The sequence below is a fragment of the Bactrocera oleae genome, chromosome 4 (assembly GCF_042242935.1).
Source record: "Bactrocera oleae isolate idBacOlea1 chromosome 4, idBacOlea1, whole genome shotgun sequence".
NCBI classification, from domain to species: Eukaryota; Metazoa; Arthropoda; class Insecta; order Diptera; family Tephritidae; genus Bactrocera; species Bactrocera oleae.
Window position 1 is genome coordinate 64,813,242 of NC_091538.1, and position 15,610 is coordinate 64,828,851.

The window sequence follows — 15,610 nt, forward strand, 5'->3', positions numbered from 1 at the left end:
CTCTTGCGCAAAATTACACGCATTCGGCACTACAGTCACTTATACATACATATATGCACGGGAAATAAATACTATACCAATATTTACAGTTTTACATCTATATCACTACATATATATAGAAATATAATCACCGGCGATTGCAACATACTCAATACTAACATGCATACATACATAATTACACGCACGCTCGCACATATATTCATCTACACTCACACAGTTGTATATAAATGCTGAGTGATAGTTCATCATAGCGGTGACAGTCGCATTGATCGAGTGCACACATGCCACTGTTGTGTGTTTAATGAACACACGCACACACACATGCGCGTACCTACTACGTGCATATAAATGCCGTTGTTTAATATTCTATTACCCATATCATATGAATTTCCCTTTGGCCGCTCTTGTGTCGAATATTTCCCTCTTAACTTTTGCTTGCTTTTGATTTGATTATTTGACAGCTCGTTCATAGTTGGCCGGTCTTTTTGAATTTTGGGCATATCACATATCACCGTAGGTTTATACTATATTGCTAGAGTAAATATTTGAAATGCATTCTTTATTGCTGAAAGAGTAAAATTTTATTCAGCAACTTTCTATTGTTAGAGATATATATAGAAGTGAAATATCCTGTTTCTCAGTTTTGAAAGTTGAAATAGCATTTTGGTTGTAGCCTTTTAAGTTTTATTTAACAAGGAAACACGTTAATTTCGGTAGCACCCGAACTATAATACCCTTCACAAATATTCATTACAAGCACTTGATTCTAATCGATCAGTTTATATGGCAGCTATATGCTATAGTCGTTCTATATCGATGGTTCCGACAAAGGAGCAGCTTCTTGAGAAGAAAAGGACGTGTGCAAAGTTTCAGATCGATATCTCAAAAATTGCAAGACTAGATCGCGTATATACAGACGCACACAGCTAAGTTGAATCATATTTTATAGCATCTACGACGTTTGCTTCCGGGTTTTACAGACTTAATGGCAAACTTAATATTCCCTATTCAGGGCAAAAAATAGTGTCCTTGCTTAGAAAATTGTCATGATATTTTTTGACAATATTCACAAAATTATTACAAATGATAGGTAAATAAACTTAAGTGAGGTGTCTGAAATTGCAGTATTTGAACCTTGAAATCACAGACCTTAATCGTCTGACAGCTTTCATATTCGAATAAGCTTAAAATAGTACGCGTCAGTAAACGGCGATCCGAAACGGAATATCAAGATTATAGTGGTTAAAGATGCGGCCGGTTATAGAATTACTTAACTTTTGGAATTAAAAAATATTTTAGTGACATATATTCGATTTTTTGATTGATATTGCCAAATTGTGGTCTAAGCATTACGAACTGAAATCCGTATGCGCTATAGTATTTTCATAACATTTCTGAAGCTCCAAAATCATATTTAATCATAGTAGTCTTAAAGTAAAGAATCCAACTATTAGAGGGTCCTATAAGTTTTTAGTCACTTCCTGAGAACTTAGTATTCTAACGCAACTTTTTCTTATAAATATATATTAGCGAAAGTCGGTTCGATGCTATCAAGATCTGTGGGCGTTGGAGAAAAGTGGATAATACACATCGTGTATTGTATATGTTTGATCTTCCTCGTACGCTATGAAAATAAAAATTTATAAAAATTATATAAAGAGCTTGCTTGTAATTTCCTATAGAATCACGGCTAGGGAATCGTTGAAAATTATGCTAGACAATGTAGCTGAGGACCTTACACTTATGAATCGCATTATTATCAGTGGCTAGACGTCAGTTAATAAATATGGCGTCGAAACTTCCCAACATTGTAGCGAATGGCGTTCCAAAAACTAACCAAAACCGAAAATATCTAAAGTTCGTTGAAGATAATGAAGGCCATCCCATCCAAGACTTACAACAATGTATGAATGTACTATAGTTATTTTTGTCAGTTCGAGTCATATCTGATCCGAATGCAAGGGATCGATACAAAAGAAGACCATTGATGATATAAGACGAATAGTGGGAATTTAAGGTTATTTTTTACTATCATCATTCGTAATAAAAATAATCATCTAGTTAAAGTTTAATGTCTCATAAAAGAAAATAAAAGAATTTTAGTAAAATTGTGAAATAAATTTTAAAATCCAATGGATATATATTCAAAAACAAATCTCTAAGTTATTAAATCTTCATATTACCTCAATATTTTTTAAATAAAAACATAATAGTATCGAATTTCAATAAATTATGTAAGCAATAAAAGAACCACTAAGCATACCTAACCACAAAGCATGTACTAAAAAATAAAAATGCAGACCGTTCACATTCCATCACAAATTTTTTTTGCTCACATCTCTTTCCGAATTGCGAATTCGTCGATCTCCTCATTGAATTGCCCACGCGCCTGCATTAAAAAACATTAAAAACCATTATAAAAAACACAAGTGGAGTTCCTGTTTTTTTTTAGTTAACTACATTTCATAATCCGCTTAGAGCTAGATTTCATTAAAATAAGTCAAAATCAATATCATTATGGCATGGCGTGCTGGAGCTGTCACTACATATCGACGTTAAAAGACAGCATAGATAAAAAAAAATATATATAAAAGTAAAAGACGCGTGTCAGACAGAGACAATTTGTCGCATCTTGTAGCCAACTGCGTTTGATTAGCAAGCGTCGTTCTGCTTTGAATCTGCACAGAAATGTAAAAGATCATGCTGTGCGCTGATAGTGTGTCCTTTGTGAAGAGTTCTTTCATGTACTACAGACTCAATGAAATTTAATTTCAATTAAAAGAATGAAGTCATGCTGACGCATTTTATTTGCCAAAAACGATAAAGGCATACAAAACCACATGCCTCAGTGGATAAAAATACATATTTTTATAGCCAATATAGATGTGTAATAGGCATTAAGGTCAACAAAGTTGCCAACTTTCGAACTTAAAGTAAGGAAGACATGAGTTGTTGTTGTATGTATGCTGCTTGCGTTAGTTACTTTTTTCTTGTCTACTTAGCACACATTTATTCTGTTCGTTACCTTTTTGGCAATGCAACGAAGCTTTGGCTGTGTAATTCGGTGAAGCGCAATTAATGTTTAACTAAGCGGCGAGCGGAAACAACTGTGTATGTGTGGTGGTGTATGAGATCAAAGCCACATCCGGTCGCCATGTGCTACAAACGTAGTCATGTGTAGATATAGGTATATTTAAGTAGATTTACATAGCCGTTGGTACAGGAGACTACATTAAATACCGTTGAAGATATTAAGGAGTTCAAATTATTTGACAGAAAATTACTTATTTTGTATAAACTTTCGAAAGTCTAGTTATAAAAGAGCAGCTATCTAGCTATAATAAACCCTGCACACATACACTTATATACATATAATATTTACATATATAATGCTAATATTCTGTATAAGCATACCTATGTGTACTCCACTTCCTATTACTCTATATTCCCATTCACACGCAGAGAATTGATGTGACATTTGGCTGACGACACGTATACGCATCGTTGCACCCGTTTGTCGATCTCGCTCTATTATTTGCCTTTTGCTTTGCCAATACACTTGGCACGTATTAATTTCGCCTATGTGGCGGAAATGTACAGTTTACTTGGTTGACTGACTGATTTCCACCGAATGGGTCAATAAGGATTATGATAGTAACAGTATATATGTAGTTCAAATAATTACAGGGTGTGATAGATATTTTTATAAATTGGGTAGAAATTGAGATACCTTTATGAGACTTGACAACTGTGCTTCTTGGTACTCAAGGCAGATTGGGTAAAATAACAAATCAAAAAGCAGTTAATGTATCCGGATAAAACTTTGCACGAATAGTGCGTTTAAGGTACGAAATATGTTCATAATTACATCAAAAAAATTCAAGCCCGCAGACACTAAATATTTGAACCACAATTTTCTTGATAATAATGTGCCCTTTTGTAAAAAATTGGTAAATCGTGTCAATAGTTCCATTACTATATATATACATAATAAAAAAATTTCGAAATTAACGCTAATATATACCGGCTAATATGTGATTTATCTTAATTAAATTCAGAGTGAGTCTTTCTATGACAGTTGTCTGTCCTTGCGCCTTATATTAATGAAATTAAGTGCTTTCTTAATCACTAGCTGGATATAAATGACATCGGCTTATAAGTATCAATGCCTCTAGTTACCTTATTATATGAAAAAAAAAGTATCAAGAAATGCAAAAAGCTCGAATTTCGCTTCAAATAATTTTTAATTATAAAATCAACAAAAAATATTTTAAAACTTAAGAAGATTTTATATCTTTAGATAAAAATATTTTTGATTTATAGCAACACTGTAAATACTTAAAGAAATTTTATTCTGATTTAGATTTTAATTATAATCAAACTGTTTTTTTTACTCTTTGACAACAATGTTCAAATTTGCCAATATTAGACATTGAGTGAAATGAATCATATTTCTATTTTGTGTAACATCCTGTAGTTTCACTAATTTAAGCCTACAAGGTTTCGCACAAATCATGCAATTATATGAGTGCGTTTCTACAAGAATATATATATACTTATATATATATATACTAGGGTGGAGCGAAAAAATTTTTTTTTTTTGCTTAGCCTGAAAGCTTTAGGTAAAATTTGTAGATATTTTTTTACGAAATAAAAATTTTAACTCGGAACTTTACTTTAAAAGTGAGATGTTAAAAAAAAATTTTTTCCCAAAAAATTTCTTTTTTTATAATCTACAAATTTGACCCTCAGGCTAAGCAAAAAAAAACTTTTTTTCACTCCACCCTAATATTTGTATACTAAGTATTTATGCCGGTGTGGTACGCATTATCATTGGCATTATTAATTTGGCATTAAACTTGAATGAAATGGAAGTTGATTAGTGTCATAGGCAGCCGTTGCTGATGGAAGACTGTTCATATTGTTGACAGGTCACATACACAGAGTCAAATATATATATACAAGCTAATATACAAAATAGTTTTTCGAAACTCTGGTTAATTACGCTACCGCTGCGCTGTCAAATGCTTTTCAACGTGTCACTCAGAGCGACAAATGTTGCTTTCGACACAGTGCGCTTCGATGGACATATCGATTTAAAGAGCGTTAAATTAATTGCGTTTTCCAAAAGTGCGCCAATATGCTGAATACAATTTGTTAGTTTCGGCAAATTTTCGCTTTCATATATGAGTGAGTCCAAGTTTGCCGAGGCATTACTTCAAATACCCATACTAAATACTATTTTGAGTATCATAAACCCATAGGAAATACAATTTTGAGTGTTATTATGAATATATTAAAATCACACCCACACTTTACACTCTCACACATCTATTTATGTACTATAACTTTATGGAACCACCAAATCTAGGTCGCAGCTAAGAGCAAGTCTTTTAAGTTTTCGATATCGTATGATAAATTTTCAAGTCCCCATACTACATAAAGAAAAATCGATCTCTACATATTTTTTTAAATATCTCGACTCAAGCCCCACCCAGCGAGTGAAATAATTGATTGTAAATTTTTATATCTCAATTGATTGCAATTTTGTCAACTTATTTATTAATTTAATAGCCATAAACAACATATGTTACATTTAAACCAAGGCCGGCTTGAGTTCTCATTTGTATAGAAGCGTAAGTCCAACCGGGCCCACCAAACATTAAAGTATTAGCTGGCCCCGAACTGTTCTGGAATTGGTCTTGCAAGTAAATGGCGCTAATCACTCTGTTGTTGCTTTGATACTGCAAATATAAATTATTGATTAATTAGTGTAACAATGGATCATTCCTGAAATGAGTCTAATGACAATAAAACTTTACTGAGAAACACGTCCCAGATATTTTCTTATGTAACTTACCGACTCTGGAATATCGAAGTAAAAAGTCTGCGCAACATTTCGTACAGCTGGATAGTGTACTCGTTTGTTGAGAAGTACGCTATCAGTTACATTGTGAACACCCCAGGTTGAGCTCGCGGAATAAGCGACTGCGATAATGGCCAAGAGCACACAAACTTGCACAATAACTTTCATTTTGATTAGTAATTTCTATATTTGCTATTCGATTTCAGCTAATATACTAATTGCGTGAATAGGTAGTGACTACTGTTGATTTTGCTTGAAATTTCTTTGCTTTATATAGTTTTAGCAATTTATGATAATTACTCCTTATCAAACGTGATTTTTCTAAGAATTCTACTAAACCCTGATATGTACAATTTCAAAAATTAAAGTAGTTATCAGCGCTGATATTTTATAGCATCTAGAAAATAACAAAATTTTTAAATTTATTATTGTTTTGACAGCTGTGGATTGGCCACTAAGAAGTACTTTTTCCTTATCATACACTTGAAGTGCCGGAAAAGTTTATACAGAATTTCTATTTTCAGAAGATTACATATTACCATGGCAAATGCAATACTTATCTAGCAATTTATTAATTTAAATTTTTGTAAATTTTTGCCAATACGCTGAACATGATAAATTATAGTTATTTAAGTAAAAAAGCAACAATAATATCGATTGTTTTCTCGGAAATATAATGTTTTAGAAACCTAAATACTCCAAAAATTTTGTGATGACAATATCCATCAGGCAAATCAAATAAGTCAAACGCTAAATTCTAGGAATATGAAGTGCGGGCAACTAAGCTGGTGGTGTTGAAAATTTTTCAATTTGTCTGCTTCTAAGAAAACTGTATAGCCAACAGATAAAAAATATTTTCTTCAATCCAAATATTGTTACAAGAAGTCGGATTGAAACTCAAACCAAATCTAAGCAATGTAGTTTTGATATTGATTCACACAGCGTCATTTCTGGAACACATTAGAACGGAACTCCTATTTATAAATGATATAAATTTTAAACATATTAAAAGACGTTGCCATATCCTTAAGTTTGGATTATAAACAAAAATTAAAATATATCAACGTTAGAGCACTCTCCAAAATAATTTTTAACGGAGAATATGAGTGTAATTTTTATTGGGACATCCTTAACACACTTTTTTGCACTCTCATGAAAAGCGCTTGAAATTATCTCTTTGTCTTTGAAATCTTCTCTTTGTAGTTTTTTGTTTTGTGTCTCTTTAATTGTAAATGTTTCCAGAGAGTTTAATGTAACAAAAAGTTGAATTATATATATTTTGCTTTTTCTACTAAGCTGTCGACTTTGTGGGTCAAGATGCACCTAAACACAGAAAAAAAGTTATTTTATAAAAATCGCGATATAAAATATTTTATCCTAAACGGTTCAAAAGTTATAGTATTTTTAATACAGAAAGATTTTTACCGACTATATCGGATCACTATAGCATATAGCCGCCATATAAACTACCAGATCAAAATTAAAATAAAGATCTACATAAAATATCTATTTTACTTATTAAATAATCTTAATTCGACTTAAAAGCTGTTTATATCAAACATTGTAGCTTGAAAAAACTAGAAAAACGTTTTCCGTGGAATGCTAAACTGTAGTTAACTACGGCACCATTACGCTGCCAAATGCTTTTCAACCTGTCACTCAGAGCGACAAATGCTGCTTTCGACACAGTGCGCTTCGATTGGCATATCGATTTAAAGAGCGTTAAATTAATTGCACTTTCCTAAAGTGCGCCAATATGCTGTATACAATTTGTTAGTTTCGGCAAATTTTCGCTTTCATATATGAGTGAGTTCAAGTTTGCCAAGGCAATACTTCATATACCCATATTTATATACAATTTTGAGCGTCATTATTAATATAATATGAATAGCTACATTGTACATCCACACACTTTTATAACCTATAGTTTCGTTGAACTAATACAAATTTACATCATTTTAATTACAGGCTCACCGGAAATGGCTTTCATTCACGCGCTCGCCGCTGCTATGGTGACCAGTTTTATAGCTCGTGCCTGCCGCGATGGGCAATTGGCGTCATGTGGTTGTTCGCGTGGTTCGCGCCCTAAGCAATTGCACGATGATTGGACGTGGGGTGGTTGTGGCGATAATTTGGAATATGCCTACAAGTGAGTATATAAAAGAGAATTGCCAAAAATTTTAAATTTTTTAAAGCAACTAATATGATTTTTTTATAAAATTAGTTTGTTTTGTTGCTTAGGTTAATTTATTTCCTTAAACTGTAATATTATACAAAAAGGAGTATTCATAGAATTTTTTTTTCAGATTATTTGTCTCAAATAGGTACTCTGTACAAAAAAGCAATTCAAATAGTTGTACTTAAATTTAAACATATAAGGTAGAGTAAGGGTAAGGGTGCATAATAACGATAATAAATCCGACAGGTGGTGTTAACAACATAAACTGCACTGAGTTGTTGTAAAGCATCCATAGATTTTTGCAGTTATTCACAAGAAGGCTTTTCTAAGTAATAAACGCAACATTAGGCTAAACTCTTTAAATGTCATAAAATAAAATAACTCACGTTGAAATAAATATGCTCGTATATGAAACCTAAAAGTAATTTGAGAAGCTCAATAATACGTAAAAGTTTCTGCAAATGCTCAATATCCTCTTCTGAGAGCGAAATTCTAGAAAATTTTTGATTTATTTACCACAAAAAGCATTTGTTCAAGAATTATTGCATTAACTATCCATAATGGAGTTAGAAGCTTTAAAGCAAATTTTGAATGTCGCGTTAGAATTCACCCATAACATCGCTTTTCTTCTCCTATATCACGCTGCAATGTGTCAGGGATTACAGAAGATAACCAAAATTTTGTTGTCTTACTTTATCAAGATGATTAACTCAAGTATTTGTACACTCACGATCTAGGCCATCCCAGCCGAGGCAAATGTATGGAAAAATGGATTAAGCTATGGCATGCTTGCATTGGCTCAGGAGCCTATTTTAAAGCCGTTAATAATGATTTGCATTAAAATATGTAAAGTTTTTTTCTTTTTTGTCATCTGTCCAGGTCAAATTCGATATACAAGTATGAGATGTTATGTTAAGCAAACATAATTTTTTTTTTTATCTTAATGTCATTTTAAATTTTGCTTAGTGATAAACCATAGCTCATTCCCACCTTGAACTACACAGCACTTTATTTTAGTACTCTGAATTAAAAATTATTTGTTAAATATTAGAAAACTGCTTTAAATTTTGCAATTTTAAACTTCATAACTCGCTTGAAGCTCGACTTTTGCACTTTCTTTTGTAGTTTCATCAACAGTTAATTGACCGCAATTACGCACAGCGGACATATTTCATAATTTCAACAAAATATAAATATATAGCAAAAACTGCTCTCTCGCATATCCAAGGGTTGACCAATCAAATTAAGTGGCATCGAAAAAAGCTTTTTGAAAAAGGTTCGCACGCACAATCAAAAAAAAAAAAAAAATTGGCCCATAAAATACAATACAACCACATTAAAAGTATGAAACTGCCTAAAAGAGCCCAACAACAAACGCAAAAAGCGGCGCACCAAAAGAAAAAGAAACTTACGTGCACACATTACAACAACCACTAAACCTTCACACACACACATATACATAAACTTTTATGCGGCGTTATTTATTTGTCGGTGCCGCACTAGTGTTGTTGGCAGCGCTTTATCTCCACCGATTACGATGTTTGTTGTGGCTGCTGCTGCTATACTCAAACGCAGATTTCTCTTCACACTAGCTACATATATGGTACATTGTTATTGCTATTGTTTTTGTATGCAAAATTTCCCATAACTGCAAATGTCGTTTGGGGAATTTTCGATATGCGCATACTTTCAACCTTTAAGCCCCGAACTCCGCATAGACCCACCGCCCCCGCTCCCCACAGCATAGCCGCTTCTGCGTCTGCCACCTTCATCTCGCACCGACGTGTCTGCCGAATTCGATCGATGTGAGGTGGCGTATGTTCGCATATATGTGTGTGTGTGTATGTGGCATGCAACTTTGGTTGTTATGAGTGTGTAATAATTTATTGTTTTTCCCGGGTTCACATACTTTTACAAACCGCCATAACATTCTGTTGCGCGCGATGTGCACACACAAACACACACACGCCGCGTAACTGATGCGCGAGTCTCGTCCGTGCGCCGCTTGTGGCCATTTTTAATGCACAAATTTGACGCTTTTCCACTGGGGTGCATAAATTATCACGGTATATTGCTCATCTGCTGCAACTCAACTGCACCCACCGCCCTCCAGGCTCTGCGCCCACACCACGCGCCTTGACACACATAATATTTGCCGCAAATTTCCGCGTCGCATTTATGTTTATTTTTGTTTTCGGTTTTTTTGTGTTTTGCTTTTATGTCAGTTTACTGCGCAGTTAGTTTTCAACTACACCAATAACACACGCATGCAGTTTTGTATGGCAATTTATCTGCATATACTGGCCGAGGTTGTGCGCTTGCAAATAGGCTTGTAGTTATTCAACCCTCTACGCATGCAGCAAATTTCATTGCCTCTCGCCATCCGCCGCCCCTCGTAATAACACTTATTTACAATGTCAGTTTATCCGCCAAATTGTATCAATCATTTCAAGGCACTCCACTTGTTGTTGCTGTTGTTGATTGTTTTTGTCGATTTCGTTGTTACAACAACACGCTTGCTCTTTGATTTATGCACTGAAACCGAGTTGCGTTTATTTTTCATTTTCATTTTCCTTTTTTGTTTTTGTTGTTTGTGGTTTTTTGTTTGCGTTAAGTTTGTGTTTCCATACCCATCCATTTATGGTTAACGGGTTTTTGTTGGCGGCACATAATTCAAATTGATTTGCTTTTATTGTAGATAAACGCCGTTATTTGTGGCATAATGATAGGCAATTTGTTGCTGCATTACTTTTTTGCACATTGTCTGCTGTTCTTGTAGTTGTTTTGGTAGGACATCAATCGTTGCAAAGAAACCTTTTATATTTCCAGGTGAATGGCTTTGAAATTTGCATTTAATATTGCTTTAAGCTAAGGTGTTAACTGTTTCGCTTTTGACTGCAATTGCTAATATTTAAAGTGGAAATTGTGAAAGTTTAAAATTCAAATTTTGAGCTTAAGTGTCTCGAAAATCTTAAATTTTATAAAATTTATTTTATAAGCTTTACTAAATTTTATAAAATATATTGTTTCTGTTTACCAAATCTTTATAAATATATTAAAGTAATATCTTTTAAGGAACGAAATTTTATTTCAAGTATTACACATGAAATGACAAGACTGCTAATAAGATCGAGTTTTTCTTTTTCAAAACACGTTTCTTGCTTTGAAAATTTTGATATCAACGGTGAAAAATAGAAAATTTATAGAGTAAAAGTTTGGTTTTTTACTATCTTACTGAGCCAACAGTCTATAATCTCTTATTACGAAATTCTTCATATTGAACTAGCTGCCTTTGATTTGCCATTTCTCTGCCCGCTATCTTCAAGTGCTGCCGTCCTGCCAAAACCTAAACATGTAAGGGCAACAACAAAGTTAACGGGTTGAATTCGATACAAAAAGTTATTCAGCTAACTCAGTAAATATGCCTCACTGCTATCAAAATTTTCTCTACACATTTTAGATCAATTTCGAAATTGTGAAATGTTCAAAGTCAATTTAATGTCAAAATGCAAAAAGCAAAAAAAAAATATTTTTGTTTCAAAAAGGTGCGAAAACTTATACAATTCTGTCGTTATTGTTTGATGTACCACGGATAAAAAGCTTAACTATTCAGCTGACAATAAGGTGATTGCCAGATTTCAAAAAAAATTAATAAAACATTATTTCATAATTCCAAATGTTAACTTCAGTAATTAATATATCTCACCTTTAAAATTTCAATATGAAAAATATTTAGTGAACACCGCTTATGAAGAAACTATAGAGCTCTCTAGAGCAATTGTGTTTGTTGTTATAAGATCAGAGAACAGTCCCAAAATTATTTCTGGGCTTACTGCTTGCTGTAATATGAACTCAAGTTTGTTCCAACAACTTAGACACAACTTGTATGGAGACATCTGAATGAAACCATAATTGCTTTAAATGAAGAAATTTCGACTACCTCACAAAGCTATTAATTTTAACTAGCTTTGCACTAGAAATTTTTGTTGACTAATAAAATTTTACACTAACAGAAAATTATTGTTTTTTTTCGCAAATTTAAATAATAAATATAGAGTATTTTTTGAATATAGTACATATCCATATAAATATTTTGAGAAACTTTCATATATAAATTTCACAATTTATTTACGTTAATAGCTCGTACATTGCTATACACTTGCCTAATTAATTTGAGCGCTTACAGAAAAATTTATTAGAGCAGTTTTTGTTTTCAAAAATCATATTTTTGAAAAATTAAATTTTTTTTTAATATTAAAAAAATTGTCTTTGGACATTTGTGATCTTGATAGAAAGTATATTTTGAACATATATGGCGCGCTTTACATAATGTGACACCTTGTAGATATAAAGAAAACAGGTTTGAGATTTTACTTCGAGCTATATCTAAGATATCATCGAAAGTACTACAAAACTGTGCTAAAGCTGAAATTAGATTGAGGTTTTAAATTAAAATTCTCATAAAATATTTAATGCTTAACAAATATCTCATCAATATAAACAAATATTATCCAGAAAAGGCAACATATTCCAATACACAAATAAAAATATAAATGTCACTTTATGAACACAATCAAATAGTATTGCATTACTACAAATCATCTCCTTCAATGAAAGAAATTGTCAATAACCGCACAAAGTGGCGTGCGTAAACAACAATAAAGGAAAAGGAAGTCGTCACTTGTATATGAGGGCAGCATATAACTTAGTATGCTACATATGCACAAATAATACTCGAAAGAAAAGCAGACAGCAACGATGTGAAATAACAAAGATATTATTTGATTTTATGAATTGTACAATACAATTTTTCTGAAATCCGCTTCCACACGGTAACAAAACAACCCCATTATATGAGCTACGAGTGTACTAAGTGAGTCCACATAAAGTCTAGAGAAACGTTTATGGCACAACCGGCAGCAGAAGGCAACAACAATGCCACAGCGACAGCAACAAAAGCGCAACGACAACAAAAACGAAGCTGCAGAGATACTTGTACTAATTTACACACACATACCTATATATAACATATATAAGACTATTTAAGTGTGTGCGTGGACTGACGAGTTTACCAACTGTAGTGTGGAAAACGAGTTAACGTGGCATCGACAAAGCTTAGAAATATTTGAACTCAAACAAACTTGTGCAGGAAGACGTATGCTTGTATGTTGGTTGGAGGTATACATGTGGCAGGACTACCAAGTGTTGGGACGTGGCGCGCTGTGCTGGTTGATAGTCAAGGGCGCCGCCAACAGACGGGCACATATACAAGCTCGCAGACGAGCAAACAATTGTGAGTGATATTTATAGAGCGTGTTGTAAGGAACTTTGTTGAAAAATGGACAGAACTCGTGTGTATGCTTTGTGGCGGCAACAGGATGTAAAAGTTGCAAGCAAGCAGGCAACTTGCTACCACAGCTGGTCGCCCATTGTAGTTGAAGTGAGAAAACGAAAGTTTAGATAAGCAAAAAAAAACAAAAAATAGTAATTTTAGAGCAGAAAAGAGAAAAGGCAATGCGTGTTTACTTACCACTACATATACATATTCAGATGTGACTGTGCTTAGAAAAGTGCGAAAAAACAAGGCATGGAATAGAACTTGTATGGTAGTGGTCATTGCTGGGCATACAAGGCACAAACCATCAATGGACTGACCAGTTAGTGGATAGCAATGGCAATACATGTAAGAGTTTTGAACACTCAGCATCGGAAGCAAGTGTTTTTAAAGGAAATTCGAGTGCATGTGTGAATAAAAATCACTACACGTTAAAGCGCCGTTATGTATGCTTCTAAAACGCACACAACAAATAGCAACGCTTTATTTCCGGTAACTTTGGTATTCACTTGCTGCACGAAGCTGTTCGCCTGACCCACTAATTTGCCAATAAGGATAAAAATCAACTAAATTTAACGAACCTTCCGCTAAAAACGGAAATAAACATAAAAGTACCGCTAAAGACTATCGCGTGCGCGGCACATTTTCGCGGTTTTTCACCGTTACGGTACCCGTTAGCGCATGCAAATGCGTGAGTTGTGCACAAGTCGTGCATATTGAATTTCCACTACAAAGAAATGCAACCCATCAGCAGTGAGAGAGTTAGAGAGCGAGTCGAAATGGTTTACGAGTGAATGCTGTAGGCAATGGAGTACATAAAATGGCTGATATGCGAATTCCCCTGGTAAGATGTGGTATGGCGCAAGTGAGAGTGGCATTTTTTTTGTAATAGACGACGCGTGCCATGTCCTTTTCGAATAGGTTCACAGCAACTGATGTTGGTAAGCATAAAACTATGTGGAGTAGAAAATTTCAGTGGCGGTAAAATGGTTAAGAAATTGCAGTACTATGTTTGGGGTAGTAGTGAGTACACTCGTTGACTCCAACCGGTACATGAGCAGCTATTTACGAGTGTATGCTGCTTATATTTGCCTCAATTCAACCGCTTTGTGTATGATGTGCGATAAGAACAAAATATAACAGTTTGTGTTTTCGAAAAGAGTTTACACTATTTTTGAACTGGATATGAACTAGTTCAAAGTGGTATCTTCTTAGTTTTTTTTTTTATAATAATTCATGATTTAAAAGTTTTTTAGTTAGCATAAAATTAGTTTTGAATATTTTTTATAAATAATACTTAATTTTTATGCTATAATGAAATTTTATATTTCGAGCTGCTTTCTATTCGACAAGCGTTAGCGAATCGAACAATCAATACCAGCTGTTCACAGAATGGCAACATTCTAGTTGTAACCTGCCGCTAACATCTTAAGTTATTTACAGCAATATATAAACACGTTTTGTTTAAAACAAAAAAATCCTTTAAGGTCATTTGGAACAATTAATTCACATTTGAGTACTTTACAATATGATAGTAAAAACTTTCTAAAATCTCTAAAACACCACTAGGTAGCATTGAAAAGCGGTCGTCTACTTTTGCGCTCAAATTTCGAGACTATTTTTGACGATAGATTACGAAAAAATACTTATGATAGTAACACGCATATATTTTTAAATTTCTATAACTAATTCTTAAATTTGGATTTAGATAAAAATCATTTTCTCAAAAAATTTGCCCTTGACGGCTCGTTGAATGCACCACTCCTTGTGCGACGTTGTCGACTTCTTGACAATAGAATTCAGCTTCAGAACATTTGAACCAAACTAAATGTTTATTAACCTAGTTATGTCTAGACATAAGTTTTCTTGAATATTTGAGCATCTGTCAAAATGGCAACAATATTTCTAAAGCTAGAAATTATTTTAAAAATTTAAAAGAATTAACCACAAAAGGCTCGTATCTAAGCATACTAAGATGTTTTTAAATCAGAAACCATTTTCGGGTTTTGAATATCTTTCATAGTGTCAAAGCTTTAAAAAACACTAGCTTTGGGAAAACGAGTTTAAAGATACATATGTGAAAACAAGTGAATAGTCAACGATCAATCGAGTTTGGGGCTCGGTATCTCGTAAAACTTTCAATCAAATCGTTTATAGGACATGTTTCTAACTATGTCTACATTACAAATATGCAAAAAAAAATCGATTTTATCAAATCGCGCAGTTAGAC

General features: G+C 33.4%; 1 protein-coding gene and 1 long non-coding RNA gene across 4 annotated transcripts in view; one reads left to right on the top strand and one right to left on the bottom strand.

Moving 5' to 3' along the window:
* The window catches only part of Wnt5 (Wnt oncogene analog 5), a 200,203-nt gene that overhangs the window by 157,227 nt on the left and 27,366 nt on the right, over positions 1–15,610 (top strand). For both annotated transcript variants that reach the window (XM_014247383.3, XM_036369975.2), the window contains exon 5: positions 7,835–8,015. In XM_014247383.3, coding sequence (XP_014102858.2) covers positions 7,835–8,015 — 181 coding nt within the window. The remainder of the gene's footprint in view (positions 1–7,834; positions 8,016–15,610) is intronic.
* LOC138856874 (uncharacterized) overlaps positions 5,946–15,610 on the bottom strand; it is an 89,270-nt gene continuing 79,605 nt past the window's right edge. For both annotated transcript variants that reach the window (XR_011395858.1, XR_011395859.1), the window contains exons 3-4: positions 7,841–8,009; positions 5,946–6,840 (exon numbers count right to left, since the gene is read on the bottom strand). This is a non-coding gene — a long non-coding RNA (uncharacterized lncRNA). The remainder of the gene's footprint in view (positions 6,841–7,840; positions 8,010–15,610) is intronic.